The sequence below is a fragment of the Microcaecilia unicolor genome, chromosome 10 (assembly GCF_901765095.1).
Source record: "Microcaecilia unicolor chromosome 10, aMicUni1.1, whole genome shotgun sequence".
Classification (NCBI taxonomy): domain Eukaryota; kingdom Metazoa; phylum Chordata; class Amphibia; order Gymnophiona; family Siphonopidae; genus Microcaecilia; species Microcaecilia unicolor.
In genome coordinates, this window is record NC_044040.1 from 29,458,872 (window position 1) to 29,478,030 (window position 19,159).

At 47.6% G+C, this 19,159-nt stretch overlaps 1 protein-coding gene across 1 annotated transcript in view; it reads right to left on the reverse strand.

The window, feature by feature from the left end:
- The window catches only part of RELN (reelin), a 568,089-nt gene that overhangs the window by 56,796 nt on the left and 492,134 nt on the right, over window positions 1-19,159 (reverse strand). The window contains exons 47-53 of the mRNA XM_030217170.1: window positions 18,453-18,593; window positions 16,442-16,619; window positions 14,156-14,349; window positions 8,493-8,749; window positions 6,431-6,585; window positions 4,214-4,428; window positions 1,280-1,457 (exon numbers count right to left, since the gene is read on the reverse strand). Of these exons, the coding sequence (XP_030073030.1) occupies window positions 1,280-1,457; window positions 4,214-4,428; window positions 6,431-6,585; window positions 8,493-8,749; window positions 14,156-14,349; window positions 16,442-16,619; window positions 18,453-18,593 (1,318 nt within the window). The remainder of the gene's footprint in view (window positions 1-1,279; window positions 1,458-4,213; window positions 4,429-6,430; window positions 6,586-8,492; window positions 8,750-14,155; window positions 14,350-16,441; window positions 16,620-18,452; window positions 18,594-19,159) is intronic.

The following is a 19,159-nucleotide window of genomic DNA, read 5'->3' on the forward strand; positions in this document are numbered from 1 at the left end:
ATGATACTTTTTGCAGGTACTTTTCTGTCCTTAATGGACTCACAATGTAAGGTCATTTGTACCTAGGAAAATGGAGGATTAAGGAGCTGCAGTGGGAATTGAACACCATTAGGCTACTCCACCACTGAGCACATGGCTAGCACTTATGCATATAACAGTAACAGTGCTAAGCCTACCTTTTTGATGCTGCTTTTAACTCTTAACCCTTATTCACTTGTTCAGAACCCTTATTTTATCATCCTCACTTTAATATTCCCTTATCTCTTGTTTGTCCTGTTTGTCTGTCCTAATTAGATTGTAAGCTCTGTCGAGCAGGGACTGTCTTTTCATGTTCAAGTGTACAGCGCTGCGTACATCTAGTAGTGCTATAGAAATGATACCATATTTTTCAGACTATAAGACGCACATATTTCCCCCAAAATTTGGGAGGAAAATGGGGGGTGCGTCTTATAGTCCGAAGGTAGCGAGGTCGGGATCGCCCTCCCCTACTTACGTCACGCGATGTTCCCTGGTGGTCTAGTGACGTTGGGGCAGGAAAGAGCCCCCTCTTTCCTGCCCAGCGCGCTGCTCTCCGTCCTCCTGAATGCTGCCTGACGGTCTCGGCGAGATTCAAAATGGCCGCCGAGACTTCAATTCTCGGCGGCCATTTTGAATCTCGCCGAGACCATCAGGAAGCAGTCAGGAGGACGGAGAGCAGCGCGCTGGGCAGGAAAGAGGGGGGCTCTTTCCTGCCCCGACGTCACTAGACCACCAGGGAACATCGCGTGACGTAAGTAGGGGAGGGCGATCCCGAACTCGGACAAGACGCACCGGAGCACCTAGGTTTTAGAGGAGGGAAAAAGGAAAAAAATTTTTTTCCTATTTCCCTCCTCTAAAACCTAGGTGCGTCTTATGGTCCGGTGCGTCTTATAGTCCGAAAAATACGGTAAGTAGTAGTAGTAGTAGTAATATTCCATAACCTACATATACAATTGGCACCTAACTTTAGGTGACCTGTTATAGAATGAGAGTGATATGTGTATATGTATGCATTTTTGCAATATTGTTCTGGGAAGGGTGGTGGTGGGATGATCATAATTGCTGAATCTAACTTTCAAAATCTCAGGTGACAAGTTGGGGGGGGGGGGGGTGGGGGAGCAGTGCCAGGAATCTGAAAGTTAAGAGATGGGGAAGTAAGGCTGAAGGTTCATCTAAGATGCACCGTACCCTTGCACTTGCCCTGAGGTCTGTATAATCTTGCTTCTGTACTATGTGTGAGATACATTGTAGACCACAATACCTTGAGAGTACGAGTAAGGTAGCAATTCGAACCAGAGTATCCAGGATCACAAATGCACTCTTCCTTCAGGCAGTCTCCATGGCCTCTACAGTTCTCCAAGCAACCAGGACCCAGGTAGAAGTTATCAATGGCCCACTGCATATCTGAATACTTCTGGTAGAATCTAAACCTCACAGGTCTTTAATATAAATGTAGGAAAAGTATATTATCTATATTATATATTCAATCACGAATGCTTAAACATTTCCCACCCCACCCCGCACTGAAAAAAAATTTAAAACACTTTAACTATAGAAAAATTCTAATCAAAAATTATGAAAGGCCTTTAAATTTTCTTCATTCTCTTTCTTTGAGAACAAACATCACCTCCCCTATGATTTTAGCTATCAGATCACACAAAAGATGTAAAATCACATTTTGCAAAAAAGGCTTAGCATTCTCTAGTAAGTTTTATAGTTTCAGAATAGCACTAGAGATTGAGGGCGCTATTTTGGATAAGGGTGCCGGCAAGGGCAGGAATGACTGCGGATTGCTTCTGCCTGTACCACTAGGGGCCAGGGATTTTACAAAGGTAGGCTTAAGAGGCTTTTGAGAGGATGAGGGTGGGGGGAGGGTGTCTTCTGTGGGGGAGGGAAAACTTCCCGGTGAGGGGTTTGCTAATGGGGGGGGGGGCTTTTGAGTTAGAAGGTTCTGGTTGGAGGAGACCTATGGAGGGGCCTTCATTTGATTGTGGTGGTGGTGGCAGGCGCAAGAAGGGGTTTTGGCTACTACTAATTTGTTCGGTTGCTGGCCCATTTAACATGGCTTGGTGGCCCGATGTTCCCGGGGAATAAAAGAAATCCAGCTTTTAGCTGGGGTTATTTTACCAGCTATAATGGATTGTGATGTGCACCTAGGGTTACCATATTGTGTCCTCTGAAAAAGAGGACACGTGTCACGCCCCCCTGCCCCGCCCACACCCGCCCCTGCTCCGCCCACACCACGGCCCTTTTGGATCCTCATCCCGCCCCCCGTCACATATTCCCTTCCCCTCCCCCGTCACATATTCCTCTCCCCTGCCCCCCGGTCACCTCCTTGTCACATATTCCCCTCCCCTCCCCTTACTTGCTTTCTACTGCCCTGGTGGTCTAGTGACCTCTTCGGGGCAGGAAAAAGCCCTCTCTTTCCTGCCCGGAGCGCTGCCTGCATCCTTCTCAGTCTCGGCTGGGGATTTAAAATGGCCGCTGAGAGTTGAAGCGACTTTGTGAGACTTCAACTCTCAGCGGCCATTTTGAATCCCCAGCCGACACTGAGAAGGATGAAGGGCAAGGCAGCACTCCGGGCAGGAAAGAGGGGGCTCTTTCCTGCCCCGAAGAGGTCACTAGACCACCAGGGCAGATAGTAAGTAAGGGAAGGGGAGGGGAGACCCACGGCGCTGCTCGCTCGCCCGCCCGCTTGTCCGCACATTTGTCCAGAAATCCGGACAAACATGCGTGCGGGCAAAACCCGCCGGACGCCCCGGACATGCCCTCAAAAAGAGGACATGTCCGTGGAAATCCGGACAAATGGTAACCCTATGTGCACCCAGTGCTCACCACAAGCTGCGATACACTGTTCCCTCTAAACTGTATGGGAGTCCTCCAACTGTATTGCTACCAGTAGAGGGTGGTGTTTCAATATTGTGTTTTCAATCACTAAAGACAGACAGGTCACCTGGAGTCTGGCAGAGCTTGCCTGTCCCTAACAATTGAAAATGTGATAGTGAGACAGCCGCCCCCCTCCCCACTGGCAGTCCTATTGGTGGAGGACTCCACAGCTTAGAGCAAACAGTGGCATTATACTATTTACTCAGTAATGAGATGCTTTACATGCATTTGTATGTTATGCATCTTGTTATTAGTAACCTAAATAGCGTTGCATGACGGCACTGCATCCAAAATTAGAATTATTTAATATACACAAGTTAGTGCCCCTAATGCAGCTTGATTACTGAATGTGCACTAATGAATCTACAACCCCAACAGCTAACCCTGGCTTTATGATTGTTGCTGTTGCCCGGTCTTGCTGGAACGTTGGTTCCACTTACTCAGATGCAGCAAGACCTGGACAACCACAACAGTCATGATACCAGCCCTGGAAGCACTGTTCCTTCTAAGCTTGGAGGGAGTCTTCCAACTGCACTGGTGCCAGTGGGGGGGTAGTGCTTCAACACAGGGCTGCCGAGAGGTGGGGGGACAATATTCCCCGGGCCTGGGCCTCCAAGGGGGGCCCGGTGCCGCAGTCCCCTCCACCCGCCCTCCTCCGTCCACCACCGGGCCCCCCTGAATTCAAATCATAGAGCCTCACCTCGACCTCGCTCTGTGTGAAAGAAGCGCAGCAGCGGCAGTCTGCAGATCGCCTCCGGGACACAGGGAGGGAAGGCGCGAAGAGAGGCGATCTGCAGACTGCCGCTGCTGCGCTTCTTTCACACGGAGCGAGGTCGAGGTGAGGCGCTATGAATTGAATTCAGGGGGGCCCGGTGGTGGACGGAGGGGGGGGGGGGTGGCGATGACGACGACCTCGGGAGAGGGGGGGGGGGGGTGGCGGTGGCGGGGCCAGGCCCAGCCCAGTTTCTGGGCGGCCCCACTTCAACATTGTGTTTTCAATTGCTAGGGACAGGCAGGTTCCCTGCAGCATTGGCAGGACTGTAGGTGGAGAACTCCCACTCAACTTAGAGGGAACAGTGCATGGAAGCCTAAGAGAACACACCATAGCTTTAGTTCTCGAGAGCCATTTTATCACAAAGTATTTCTGGAATTTACTTTTGTATTTATTTCCAGGTTTTGTTGACTTTACCAGAATTTCCATTGCATAGTGTTATACCGACTGCGCAACAAACTCAAGCAACAGAACAAACAGGCCAGCTAGTATCCAGCTGCTGCGTAGCATCCACACCAGTCCACTTCTAAAACTCACTTGCCGATCAGGTTATCAGGTAGCGGGTAAATAACCCGTTTCCATCCTTTCGTTGGAAAGAACACGGAGGGCTGGGAGATGCTGCCAGAGCACTTGGGGTCAGCGGGCAAGCACTGTGGCATTAAATAGCTCCAGCTCACACCAAAGTCAGTAGAAAACTGGACATGAACCTGATTTTGAACAATCTTTTCAGACGTTTTGCAGCCAACAGAAATCTAAGAGAGAAAGAAAGCTGGGTTTAGTTCTGAATCCAGACGTGAACACTATTTTGCTTGAAAATCAATGCATAAGTACATAAGTAATGCCATACTGGGAAAAGACCAAGGGTCCATCGAGCCCAGCATCCTGTCCACAACAGCGGCCAATCCAGGCCAAGGGCACCTGGCAAGCTTCCCAAACGTACAAACATTCTATACATGTTATTCCTGGAATTTTGGAGTTTTCCAAGTCCGTTTAGTAGCGGTTTATGGACTTGTCCTTTAGGAAACCGTCCAACCCCTTTTTAAACTCTGCTAAGCTAACCGCCTTCACCACTTTCTCCGGCAACGAATTCCAGAGTTTAATTACACGTTGGGTGAAGAAAAATGCAGGCAATGATTTAAAAAAAAAAGATGATGTTTTGTTACATTTCCTGATTGCACATATATCTTTTTTGAGCCAGAGCAGTTAGAAAGGCTGTTGACAGATAGGGAAGTGAGTTAATTTCTAGGCCGGATTTTTTTTGTGTTAGATTACCGTATGTGTCAGCTAGGATATAAATGGATATGTTTATCTGATTATATGGTAGTTCTCTTTGTTCTATCCCTTCTCTTCCTTGATGTGGCTATTTTGTTTTCCTTGAGTACTTTTTCGTACCGTTGCAGAAATGTAAACAATAAAGAAAATAATAAAAAGGTCATTTTCAACAGGGTAGTTCTGAAACGCAGAGGTCAGAAGAGCTGAAAAGTGGGGCCATGTGCGAAAACAGAGTTGGCCTTGTTGAAACCTAGTGGACAGCTTGTAGGTCCACAGAGCTTCCTTTGAAAATCTGGGCAGTGAAAATAGGGTACAGCATATATGATTACAAAAAAAAAAAAAAAGCCTGTGTGATCATGTTTGGAGACAAAGCTGTCGGTGCTATATCCTAGTTTCAAGGAACAGTGATTGCCAGATAAGTTCTATTTATGTATAGGTTTTTTTAATATATATATATTTTTTGCAAAAATAACGTTATGGCTGATTTTCCATTATTTGAATTAATGGCCATGAACTAATGTTACTGTTAGTTCGTGGCCATTACAAAAAAAATAGCACATGAGCATTTACCGACACCTAGGGCCCTGTTTACTAAGGTGTGCTAGCGTTTTTAGCGCACACTAAAATTAGCATGCGCTAAATGCTAAGAGTCGCCTGTGCTCAAGGTGTTCTGAGGAGCTTTTTTGGTTGAGTTCCTATTTACAGCTGGTTCTTCGGCGAGGCACAGCTTCGGCCGACAGTAGCTTAATTAGTCAGTACAATCTCTGTTTTGCTCTAAAGGCTACAAGTTACTCTACCGTACAAACATTCTTTATAAGACTCCTGAAGCAGGCCCGACAGGCCAAAACATGGCCTGTGTCCAGTCTTGGATGTTGAATAAAATAGCCATTCGGAACATCATCTGATCATTCTTTGAGTCACTTTTCCTGCGTTTGGTGTGTCTTTGTGACTGCGAGGACTTCTGTTCTTCTGTATTTGCATCAGCCGGTGGTTGTGTGTCAGCATTTATGCGGTTAAGTGCTGGATATTCAGCACTGAATTGCATAAGTTAACTAGACAAATAGGACTGCGTAAAACACAGTCCTATCTTTGTCCAGTTTAACTTATGCAGTTAAGAGCTGAATATCACACCGCCGAACAAACCAGGGTATTCAATGCCGGTCCCTGGACAAGGCCTGGCATTGAATATTTGGGGATAATGCCGGCAGTGGCCAAACCCCTCCCCCAAAACACTGACTGCTGCCTGCTGAATATTTAACCTACCCAGTCAAGGTTTCATGATTTCCACAATGAATATGCAAGAGATAAGTTTTCATACCTCTGGGTTCAATATATGCCAGTCTACCTCATTACAAGGCCAATTAGGTGTGCTTCCAGGACAGGGTTGGGAAAGGCTTTCCTATAACACGAGCCTATATTTAATGGACTAAGTTGGTACACGAGTTACTGTTCCTAGAAAAGGTTTGAAACAAAAGCTTTTACCTTGAACTGCATTATCCAGCCTTCAGCAGGAGTGAGGTCATGGGTGACTGCGTACACTTCCCTTCCATCGTGGCTACCACAAATCATGACACCATCGGCTGAATCACAGAATCTTTCAATTGCGCAGTCATCATGGAATAGCCAATGTTCATTCACTTAACAACAAGCCAGAGAGACAAGTTATCATTCCGTCTGCAGATGGGTCATTATTCAGACCAAAGTCTTTAATGAAAATGGTAGTGCAGCTGCCCCTGTAGCTCAGCAATAGCATCACACAATGTCGGGGATTTGAGTTCTGCTCTCTTGTCTATCGGCATTTACAGGGTGGAGGGCTGCTGCCCTTAAACAAATGACCCTGAAAGGTGCAGAGGAAGTTGAGACCTTGCTAGCAAATGGAACTCGTATTACCTGAGTGAAATAGAAACAAATCAAACCATATAAACGGCAAGTGACCGACTCACCTGCAAATGCGCAGTAGAGACTTCCCTCTCTGTCCCGCCCTCGCGTCAAAAACGTCAGAGGGCGGAACAGAGAGGGAAACGGAGTCGGAGTCACTGTCGGATGCTGCCGCCTGGAAACTAACATCGCACGCGCAACCAACCTCCACCCTCCCCCCCATCCCCGCCGCCGCTCCCGCCCTCCTCCGTGCCGGGCCCCCCTGCACTGACCTGACAGGGCCTCTCACCTCCGTGTGAAAGCGCTGCAGGCAGCCTGCAGTGCTTTCACACAGAGGTGAGAGGCGCTGTCAGGTCAGTGCAGGGGGCCCGGCACAGAGGAGGGAGGGAGCGGCGGCGAGGAGGGTAGCTGGAAATCTCGCCCGTTTTTACGGACTTAACGGCTAGTAATTTCATAAACAGTAAGCACGCTATTGTAAAACAAGCAAGTGGTTAGAATGCGTCTGTTGTTCTCTAACTGGTTAAGGGGCTCTTTTACTAAGCCGCGGTAGGCTCTATGCATGTGCAGCACGTGCCCAAATGAGACTACCGCCAGGAAGGGTGCGCTGGCCTGGCGGTAATTTCAGATTTGGCGCAAGCCCCATAATACGTGGACGAATTATTTACTTATTTCCTCCTATGCGCGTTGGCACCTGGCGTGTGCCAACCGGTCACCGCATGTGTAGCGCATGAGCCTTTACCGCTAGATCAATGGGTGGCGTTAAGGGCTCAGGCCGGTTTTGGGTTCATTTCTACCGCAGGCCCTTTTCCCATCCCATTTTAAAAAAAAGCCATTTTTTTTGTAGATGCGGTAAAAACTGGCCCGGCGTGCGCCCAATACACGCGCCTACACTACTACAGGCCACTTTTTACTGTGGCTTAGTAAAAGGACCCCTAAATTAGCAGTTTGGAATTCATTCAGATCAATAATTTGACCTTGGTACCAACAACACTGCATTCAGTAAATTCAGATGTGTTAGAAGAAATAGTGATTAAGTCAAAAATGATCCGGCATTTAAAAAAAAAGGTAATTTTATTAAAAGGATTGTCAATGGGGGATTGATAAACTTTTCTACATCTTCAGTGCTGTCCGTCTGAAAGCTGGGAATCTCTGTTAGGTGAAGTAGGCAGCTATCTAGGGCCGCCTTGCTGAAAGAGGCATCTCCCAGTGGCGTACCAAGGGGGGGGCGGTGGTGGCGGTCCGTCCCGGGTGCACGCCGCTGGGGGGTGCCGCGGCGCACGCCTGTGGGCTCCGACTTCGCTAACTTCCCTCGTTCACTGCAGCGAACGAGGGAAGCTAGCGAAGTTGGAGCCCACAGGCGTGTGCCGCGGCACTCCCCCCCCAGCGGCGTGCACCCGGGGGAGGTGTAATTTCGCCGGGGAGGGGGAAGGTGTCATTTCGCAGGCGGGAGGGGTGCTGCACCAGGAGGGGGGGGGGGGCGCATCAGCGATCCGCCCCGGGTGCAATCCAAGCTAGGAACGCCACTGGCATCTCCTCTTCTATCTAACCACTGATCAGCCTGAGTCAGGGTGCCCTACCCTTTATAGGTGCAGAAGCTTCTGGGCCAGCTGCATTCAAGTACTGCAGAATTGCTTCAGGGCTGCCCCTTTGCAGTTTACACTTTTACCTGTTCTTTTGTCCTCCCCAAACATATCGAACACAATCCTTCCAACCGGGCCTGCGTCTGCTGGGGAGCGCTCATGATGTGGAAGAGGAGCACTGCTGAAGGTGTCCAGCATCACCGTTCTCTGATCTGCTGAGCCAGATATCAGCACGTTGTCGATGGCCCAGTCGTTCTGCTCTAGCCCGTCATGCTTTGGCTGCCACCAGCGGAATCGGGTCCCGATAGTTTTGGCATCAGGAGGCAGAAGAATGTTCACAAAGCTACAAAGGAAATGAACACAGAAAAAAGTATCACAAGAAAATGGGTGCACCCAACTGCAATAGTGTAACAGTTAGATGGAATGGAAACGTAATACTGTAGCTTTCACAAAACATGGATGATCATCATAGGACTAGAAAATAATGCCAGCAAATCAATACAAATGCATACATCGAGAGCCTCTTTTAAGGGATAAAGGGGCCCTTTTACCAGTGGCGTAGTCAAGGGTGGGCCTGGGTGGGCCAAGGCCCACCCACTAGCAGCACACCTATGATGTGGCTGGCAGGGATCCGCAAACCCCACCAGCTGAAAACTCCCAATAACTGTCCCTCCTGCATACCTCGTAAATAGCAGATCTTCGCCTGCCTCAAGCAGCACTGATACATACTGCTCGCACTGGCCCCACAGCCTTCCCTCTGATTAATTCCTTCCTGTGCGTAAACAAGAACTTGCATCGGAGGGAAGGCTGTGGGGCCAACACGAGCAGTGTGTAATAGTTGCTGCTCGCTGCCGGTGAAAATCTGCTATTTAAGGGGTATGCGGGGAGGGGGATGTTTGACAGACCATATGGCATGCAGGCGAGAAAGGGAGAGACCAAATCACTTGTGGGACAAGGCAGAGTTCTTCTGCCCACCCATGTTGGGCCTAGGCCCACCCAAAATTGGGTGTCTGGCTACGCCCCTGCCTTTTACTAAAGGGCATTAAGCCCTTAACATTAATGCAGGAAAACATGTTTCTACAAAATGCATTATAACATTTTGGACTGTATTCTGAATGAGCACTAAGCACTGTTCTATAAACTGTGGCCAAATTGGGTGTCGTTTATAGAATAGCGCTTAGCGGCAGGGATCCACGCCCAGTTTTGAGCATGAGGATTTACACCAACTGATACCTGGTGTAAATCCGTGCATCTAAATTAGATGTGGATCTGCCATATTCTACAACACTGTGCTCAATTTCTAGGAACGCCCCTGATCCACCTACTCCCCTCCTGTAGTCATGCCCCTTTTTGGATCTGTGTACAAAATTTACATGCTCTAGAATCCTGACTAGGAAGATGCATATGTAAATTTTAATTTTTGCCAATTAGCAGCAACAATTGATTATTAGCGCTCAATTATTTCCAATTAACTGCTTATTTGTCAATTAAGTTGCATGCTAATTATGGAATACACTCGCTGAGCACCAAATTTTGGCATGCAATTTTGAGCACCATATATGAGTAGAGAGGTGCGGTAGCCGTGTTAGTCCACTTTTAAAGGTAATCAGTAGAAATAAAACAAAATAAAACCTGGAAAAGAAAATAAGATGATACCTTTTTTTTATTGGACATAACTTAATACATTTCTTGATTAGCTTTTGAAGGTTGCCCTTCTTCCTCAGATTGGAAATAAGCAAGTTTTGGTAGATGACAGTATATATAAGTGAAACATCAAAGCTTTTCAGTGACAGTCTAACAAGATGGGGGTAAATAGGTGAGAGGAGGGTGGACAAACAGATCAATACAACTTTATGGTTTATAATGGGCTAGAAAACCCAGATCTTTGTTAAGTCCTGTCTGGTGGGTGCCAAAATATTTAATCATTCTGACTTCAAAGGTTTTGAAGCACCATATTTATTTATAGCATTTATATCCCACAATATTCCCACCCATGGGCAGGCTCAAAGTGGCGGCGTACAAGAGTCTACAAAAACATACAACAATTCTGCAAACAAACAATCAATATCGTAAGAGAGGAAGGGAAAGAGCAAGGTGAGAAAAGGGGAAAGAGTAGCGGTGATCAGTACGTCGCTACGACAGTTGTAATTCAGAAGGAAGAGGCACCAGGCGGGTTAGGAGCGTATGTTCTACCAAAAAGGAAGGTCTTGAGGCGCTTCTTGAAGGTCGGGTGATCAGGAGTAAGTTTGACCAATTGAGGCAGCCCATTCTACAGGTTTTTGTATTTGGCCTGTTTGCATGTGCTAAGCACATTGGCGTGGAAATGTTAAGCAGTTAGCACATTTGTATTAATGAGTGCTAACTGGATAACGCTGGGTTAACAAAGGAGTGCTTAGTGCTTCCTAATAGAAGGGGGATGTGCTCCTGCGTTATTTTTTTTGCACGTGCCACGTGCAGGAATGCTCTAAGCCCAGATTTCATCACACCTTAGTAAAAGGGCCCTATAGTGATTTATTAGATCCTGTGTAGGTTAGATTACTTGGGGGGGGGGGGGGGGGGAGGGGGAGGAGGGGTGACATTTTAGAAGCACCCACTCAAGTGGAGGAGTGGCCTAGTGGTTAGGGTGGTGGACCTTGGTCCTGGGGAACTGAGGAACTGAGTTTGATTCCCACATGTAAGCCGCATTGAGCCTGCCATGAGTGGGAAAGCGTGGGGTACAAATGTAACAAAAATAAAATAGATACTACTGGAGATTCTACATGGAATGTTGCTATTCCACTAGCAACATTCCATGTAGAAGGCTGCGCAGGCTTCTGTTTCTGTGAGTCAGACTCACAGAAGCAGAAGCCTGCGCGGCCACATTGATGATCTGCAAGGGCCGACTTCTACATGGAATGTTGCTAGTGGAATAGCAACATTCCATGTAGAATCTCAAATAGTAGCAACAGTGGAGGAGTGGCCTAGTGGTTAGGGTGGTGGACTTTGGTCCTGGGGAACCGAGGAGCTGAGTTCAATTCCCACTTCAGGCACAGGCAGCTCCTTGTGACTCTGGGCAAGTCACTTAACCCTCCATTGCCCCATGTAAGCCGCATTGAGCCTGCCATGAGTGGGAAAGCGCGGGGTACAAATGTAACAAAAATAAATAAATAAACAGCAATGTTTATACATCTACGGGCCCTTTCACCAAACTGCAGGAAAAAGGGCCCTGCGCTGGTGGTGGAGGCCGTCCCCCCCGCAGCAGGCCCCTTTTTACTAAAAGACCCCAGGTACACATGGCCATGCAGTAAGAGAATTCTTACCACTTGGCCATGTGACAGGGAGCACTTACCACCATTCATTGCGGTGGCAATAAGGGCTCCCGCACTAACCCAATAGGATTATGGCCGGGTTATTGTCGCACAAGCCATTTCCGGGGATTTTCTTTTTCCCCTGGAAATGGCGTGCGTTCAGGGTGGGACTACTGCTGGCAGCCGCGTTGGGCCAGCGGTAGTCCCGAAAAAGCGAGCAGTAAGCCCATGTTGGGCTTACCGCCGCTCTGTAAATGGGCCCCCTAGCTTGGCTACATCTGTAAATGGCAATTTCAGAAAGCAGCTGGCGTCCTTATAAATATCTTAGAAAAGTCTCCACATTCATCAGAGCCTTTTGTAAAATACTTGTGAAATGTGAGCATCCCTACCTGGGTGTCCCACTTCCCATGTTGAGCCCCTATGCAAAATGGTGCTTTATAAATAATTGTAGAAATTTCATAGGTTCTATTTCCAAAAGTTGTGCTATGCACAGAGTGGAAGAAACCCTATGGCATACGTGGAGGGGCATAATCGAACGGGGATGACCATCTCTAAGGACGGCGCCGTGAAGGGGCGGGGAAACCTGTATTATCGAAACAAGATGGGCGTCCATCTTTCGTTTTGATAATATGGTTGGGGATGCCCAAATCTCAACATTTAGGTCAACCTTAGAGATGGTTGACCTTAGAGATGGGCGACTTGGTTTTCGCCAATAATGGAAACTGAGGACGCCCATCTCAAAAACGACCAAATCCATGGCATTTAGTCATGGGAGGAGCCAGCATTCGTACTGCACTGGTCCCCCTGACATGCCAGGACACCAACCGGGCACCCTAGGTGGCACTGCAGTGGACTTCCTAAATTGCTCCCAAGTCCATAGCTCCCTTCCCTTGTGTGCTGAGCCCCCCCAAAAAAACTCCAAAACCCACTCCCCACAACTGTACAACACTACCATAGCCCTTATGGGTGAAGGGGGGCACCTACATGTGGTTACAGTGGGTTTTGGGTGGGTTTTGGAGGGCTCACATTTACCACCACAAGTGTAACAGGTAGGGGGGGATGGGCTTGGGTCCGCCTGCCTGAAGTGCACTGCACCCACTAAAAACTGCTCCAGGGACCTGCATACTGCTGTCAGGGAGCTAGGTATGACACGTGAGGCTGGCAAAAAATATTTTAAAATTTTTTCTGGGGAGGGGGTTGGTGACCACTGGTGGAGTAAGGGAAAGTCATCCCCGATTCCCTCCGGTGGTTATCTGGTCAGTTTGGGCACCTTTTCGAGGCTTGGTTGTGAAAAAAAAAGGGACCAAGTAAAATCGGCCAAATGCTCATGAGGGACACCCTTCTTTTCTCCATTATTGGCTGAGGATGCCCATCTGTTAAGCACGCCCCCGTCCCGCCTTCGGTAAACTGCTGCCACGCCCCCCGGGAACTTTGGTCGTCCCCGCATCAGAAAGCAGTTGAGGACGCCCAAAATTGGCTTTCGATTATGCCGATTTGGGCGACCCTGAGAGAAGGACACCCATCTTCCGATTTGTGTCGGAAGATGGGCGCCCTTCTCTTTCGAAAATGCCCCTGAGAGCCTTCTAACTATATAGCACAGATCTGAAGGAGGTGGTTGCACTAGGTGCAGTAAAATAAATAATTGGAAGACTAAAGTGAGAGCAGTGATCAAAATAATGAATATTTTCAAGTCAGGGAAAACTACAGAGAGACCCAATGAACAGTGGCGTAGCAGGGGGGGCTGCCACCCGGGGCGGGGTGGTTCACCGTTGCACCCCCCCCGGGTGCAGCACGATGACACCCCCCTGACCAGCTCCCGCACCCTACCTTTAAAAAGAATATCGGGAGGCGAGGCGCAGCGCCTCGTGCCTGCCCTGCACGTAAAAGAAATGTGGACCGTCGGGCCTTCCCTCGCTCTGTCTGTCCCACCCTTGCGGAAATAGGAAGTTGCGTCAGCGGAGGGCGGGACAGATAGAGCGAAGGAAGACCCGACTGTCCACATTTCTTTTACGTGCAGGGCAGGCGCGAGGCGCCGCGCCTCGCCTCCCAATATTCTTTTTAAAGGTAGGGTGCGGGAGCTGGTTGGGAGGGGGGTGTCAATTCACCGAGGGGGGGGAGCTGGCAGGGAGCACCCCCCCCTGAGCTGACACCCGGGGCGGACCGCCCCTCCCTCCCCCCCTTGCTATGCCACTGCCAATGAATGCTTTCACTCCACTACATTGCTCACAAAACTTAAAGAACTAGTAAATAACTCAACAATTAGATTCTAAAAAAAAATAAATATATATAAAATATTTTACTATTTCTACTAACTTATATTTTTTATCTGCTCACTGTTAAAATATAACATTCAAGGAATATTGTAAAAGCTATTAAAATAATAAAACGAAGACCAGAAAAAAAGCCATATATAAAAGAATAGGAAGACTGAGAATTGAAATTATATGTTTAATTGCACATACCCAGGTTTACTATACTGGTCATAGAAAATTTCCATTAAGAGGTTCCAGGTAATGCCTCCATTCCCAGAGTATTCAAGGAGGACTCCTTGGTTACGGCTGTTGGGAGTGATCAGGCATCCGTACATGAAGTAGAACTGGATAAACTCGGCATTGGTGAGGTTCAAATCCACAGTAACTAGCAAACGGCTGCAGCCCTGTGGGGAAAACCATAGAAAGGTGTTTGTAATAGCTGAGTGTGTACACAGGGCAAACTCTGTTGCCTTCTTTGTCAAATACAGTTATACTATCCAAGCACATTAAGAAAGGGCCGCCTTGAGGGGGTGCAAAATACCCTGAGCCCGGCCTCCATGGAATTTTACCTCCCTAGCTTGCCCCGATGTTACATTTACCCAGTCAATATCGGGATTAATTGAAATCACCCATTATTATTGTGTTGCCCAGTTTGTTTGCGTCCCTAATTTCCTTTAACATTTCTGCATCCGTCTGTTCATCCTGGCCAGGTGGATGGTAATACACTCCTATCGCAATCCTTTTCCCCTTTACACATGGAATTTCAATCCACAGTGATTCCAAGAAGTGTTTTGTTTCCTGCAGAATTTTCAATCTATTTGATTCAAGGCTCTTGTTAATATACAATGCTACCCCTCCACCAATTTGATCCACCCTATCACTACGATATAATTTGCAGTGGCGTTCCGAGGAGCGCTGACACCCGGGGCGGATCGCCGATGCGCCCCGCCCCCCATGCAGCGCGACCCCCTCCCCGGCAAAGGGACACCCCCCACCCCGGCGAAAGAACCCCCTCCCCCGGGTGCACGCCGCTGGGGGGGTGCCGCACGCCGGTCAGCGTCGTTGGTTTTTCTTTTTGTTACATTTGTACCCCGCGCTTTCCCATTCATGGCAGGCTCAATGTGGCTTACATATTGTATACAGGTACTTATTTGTACCTGGGGCAATGGAAGGTTAAGTGACTTGCCCAGAGTCACAAGGAGCTGCCTGTGCCTGAAGTGGGAATCGAACTCAGTTCCTCAGTTCCCCAGGACAGGTTACTTCCTGTTCCGGGGCAGAGGGAGCATGGAAACCAATGACGCTGACCGGCGCGCGGCGCCCCCCCCCCCCCTAGCGGCGTGCACCCGGGGCGGACCACCCCCACCACCCCCCCTTGGTACGCCACTGATAATTTGTACCCCGGTATGACAGTATCCCACTGGTTATCCTCCTTCCACAAGGTCTCAGAGATGCCTATTATATCTAACTAGTAAAAAAGCCCCGTTTCTGATGCAAATGAAACGGGGGCTAGCAATGTTTTCTTCTGTGTGCATGTGGGAGTGTGTGTGTCCCTGCCCTCTGGCCTCTCTCCCCTCCCCCCTCTGAGTCCTTCACTGTTACAGAGCCAGCGATTTGATTTCGTGCTCTGCTGTTTTCCTTCACTGACTGTGTTACAGAGAGGGCGGGGCAGACACTCATAGGGAAACCGGATATCTCGCCCCCTTCACACTTCTGGCTGGAGGCTTCATAGAACGTTGGTGTTGCTTTTTATAGAGAGAGATTTTTCATTTAGTGCAATATATTCTAACTCTCCCACCTTATTTCTTAGGCTCCTGGCATTCGCATATAGACATTTCAAACTATGTTTGTTGTTCTTATTTACATCACGCTTAGTACTTGACAGTATTAATTTGCAATCTTTTGTCTGATTTTTATTTTTATTTAAGGACACCTGATCTACAACGGACACCTGATTTTTGATAAATGTGCTCATATCACCCATTTTTTTCCATGAGAGATTAATTTCCTGTTGTTTGTTTCTGCCTCCAACACAAAACAAACAAACAAAATGGTGAATCAGAACCTAACCAGTAGCACTTAAGACATGTAGGTTTGTAAAATGGGATCAGCTACATGTTTAAGTAATGACAGTTACGCGTGGAAGTTGCAAAATTGTGGCTTCCTCATGCGAGTGCCGGCACTTACGTGTGAAAAATGCTGAGAGGATGACACTCTTTTTGTGCATGTGTAAATTTATAACATGGCTGCCCCTTCTGTATGTGCTGGTGTTCCTGAATTTCCTTATATGTATTTTAGAAAAGGTTCCATGTTCAGCAGATCCTTTTGTAAAATACTCTGGAATCGAACACATCTCATCATGAACGTCTCAATTCCCACCTCAACATTCTATGTGAAACTCAGCTTGATATTATCAGGCATACTGAAAGCTTAGCCAAAAGCCCCTTATACATATACATTTTATACATCTTCAGTGACACCCAGATAGACCCCACTAACCCCACTGAAGTGAAGAGCCATCCCAGAGGCTACGGCTCCGCACACTGTGCTCAGTTTCCCTCCGTTTACTACTAGCCAGTTCTGATTGGATGGAGCTCGGTTGAAGTTATCTTTGAGCTGAGTTGGCAGAGAGGCCTCTGGTTCGTCGCAGTAAATTCCACCCCAGGGATCATCACACCTGCAAAGCAGAAGCATTCCTGAGCCTTTGATTCTAAACACATCACCAATCAAGTTCAATAAAGCAATACAAGAACAGACAGTTAATCGCTTTCTATCTGACCATGCACTATTTGGTGCTGACCGTCTGCAAAGTTTTCCATGTTTTAGTACATCGGCTTCTAAGTTTGTTCCTGGGGCGATGGAGAGTGAAGTGACTCGTCCAAAGCCATGGGAAGCATGGAATCCTAAATATGTCACGAGGGACAATTCATTATAATGTATATTTAAAACATTTTTTTTGTGTGAAGGTGCTATAGTGTTTAGTTTGCAAGTAAAAATTGCTCATTTAAGGGATAGTTTTGTATGTGATTAAAGCATATAGAAGAGCACTTTACATTCTCAAGTAGCCACCTATAAAATTGCTTGAGGCTATAGGGGCTCATTTTCAAAGCAATTAGACTTACAAAGTTCCATAGGTTACTATGGAACTTTGTAAGTCTAAGTGCTTTGAAAATACACATGCACAAAAAAAGTAGGTGCTTGGAAACATAGGGATTGATATTCAAAGTGATTTAACTGGCCAGAAATGGCTCCTGGCAAGTTAAATAGCTTGTGCAGGGCTATACACTGATATTCAGCAGCACAACCAGTTAGTGACGTTGGATATCCAACAGACCACTAAACTGAAAGCTGGCTATTTTGTGGGTGGTTCAGAGGCAGAGTTGTCTCTTATACTATTAATCATTTCTATAGCGCTAGTCAGTGGCAGCCCCACCAATAGGCCACCTGAGGCCCCTCTTTCCACCCCCATGCCTGGCATGCCCTGGCATCGCTAACCGCCCTTCCTTCCCCGAATTTACCTTCTTTTTTGGCTTTCCAAAAGTCAAGGTGGCAGCGGTTCCCTTTTCTCTTATGGTCCTCCTCTCTGTTGTACTTCCTGGTTCCTTGGAGGTGGGGGCGGGCCATGGAGAGAAGGGCCTGGGCCGGAGGCAAGGCAGCATATGGGAACCGCTGCCGCCCTGACTTTTGGAAAGCCAGAAAAGAAAATAAATTCAGGGAAGGGGGGCAGATGTTGGACTGGGTGGGGAGCCAGGGAGTGGAGCCAAGTCAAGCTGGGGGGAGGGCGGAGGCGGCAGACCGTCTTGGGCTGCCCCTGGTGCTACTAGACATATGCAGTGCTGTACACATTATATGCAGGTACTTTCTCTGTCACTAGAGAGCTCAAAGGTTTTGTACCTAGGGCAATGGAGGGTTAAGTGACTTGCCCAAGGTCACAAAGAGCTACAGTGGGAATCAAACCCAGGTCAGCAGGATCAAAGTGCACTGCACTAACCATGAGGCTACTCCTCCACTCCCATGGTTAAATGACATTCAGCACTTATCTGCCTAAACTGAGCAGCCAAACTGGACCACATAAAACTCAGTCATATCTTTATGCGGCGTCACTTAGGAGGTTAAGTGCTGAATATCACACTTAACGGCACAAAAGATAGCCGGCAGCATAAACCTGGATATTCAATGTCAGTGCCTGGACATGGTCTGGCATCGTATATCTGGGAAATAACGCCAATGGTGGCTAAAGAAATGCCCGCCACCGCTGGGTGTCCACCCCATAGTCCCCACTTTTATGCAATATATGCACAAGCATTCATTATATAGAAAGGCTGCTACAAATACACTGCCCTCTTTCAAACAGTATTTGTTTGGCAGAGCGTATGTCATCACGCATCATAAGGAAAAAGTTCTTGTGCCATCACACTGCATAAGGAAACAGACTCTACAAACCTGCCGTCACCATTCCATCCTCTGAAGAATGACCCTGTCTTTGCAGCAGGTATTATGCTATACTTACACACAAATTCCTTGCATGCATCTCCCATGGCCACTGCACATATCTACACATCCATCCCCAATGTAGACGTTGTCTATAGCCCAGGTCTGCTGCTTGTCAAATGGAGATGGCTGATGCCAGCGGAAGCGAGTAGCCTGAGACCTTCAGTAATGAAAGAATGATGTAAATACAAGGGTTAACATTTTTAAACTGTAAAAGGGTCATCAAAATGCTTATTTCTATAGGCTATGTGAAAGCAGAACGTGGTGACTGGCCTCCTTTGTAGGGTGTATCAACAGCAACATTTTCCAGTCTTATAGACAGTTCCATCTTTCTTTCCATAAATAGATCTCTAATGTCATTAGTAAAAACTTCTCCAATCTGTGACAAATGCAGTCCGTTCACTCAATGTTTGAGCCAGTTTCCTTCAGGACTCTTGTCTTTGGCCTTGTGATTTCAAAACTAGATTATTGCAATTCTTTACACCATGGGCTGCAACTCACCCATATCAGAAGGTTGCAAATCATTCAAAATACAGCTATCACGCTGCTATTCAACAGAAAGAAGTATGATCATGCCTTCCTGTGAGGGAGTAAGTGACATAGGGGCAGGTATCCCTGGAAACACTCCCTCACTGGGGTTGCAGTTCAGCTACTTCAGGGCAGGTGGTGCTAAACCTGCTGGGTCAGAGGCTGAACTGTAGAGCCAGGGTAGGGTAGGGTAGGAGA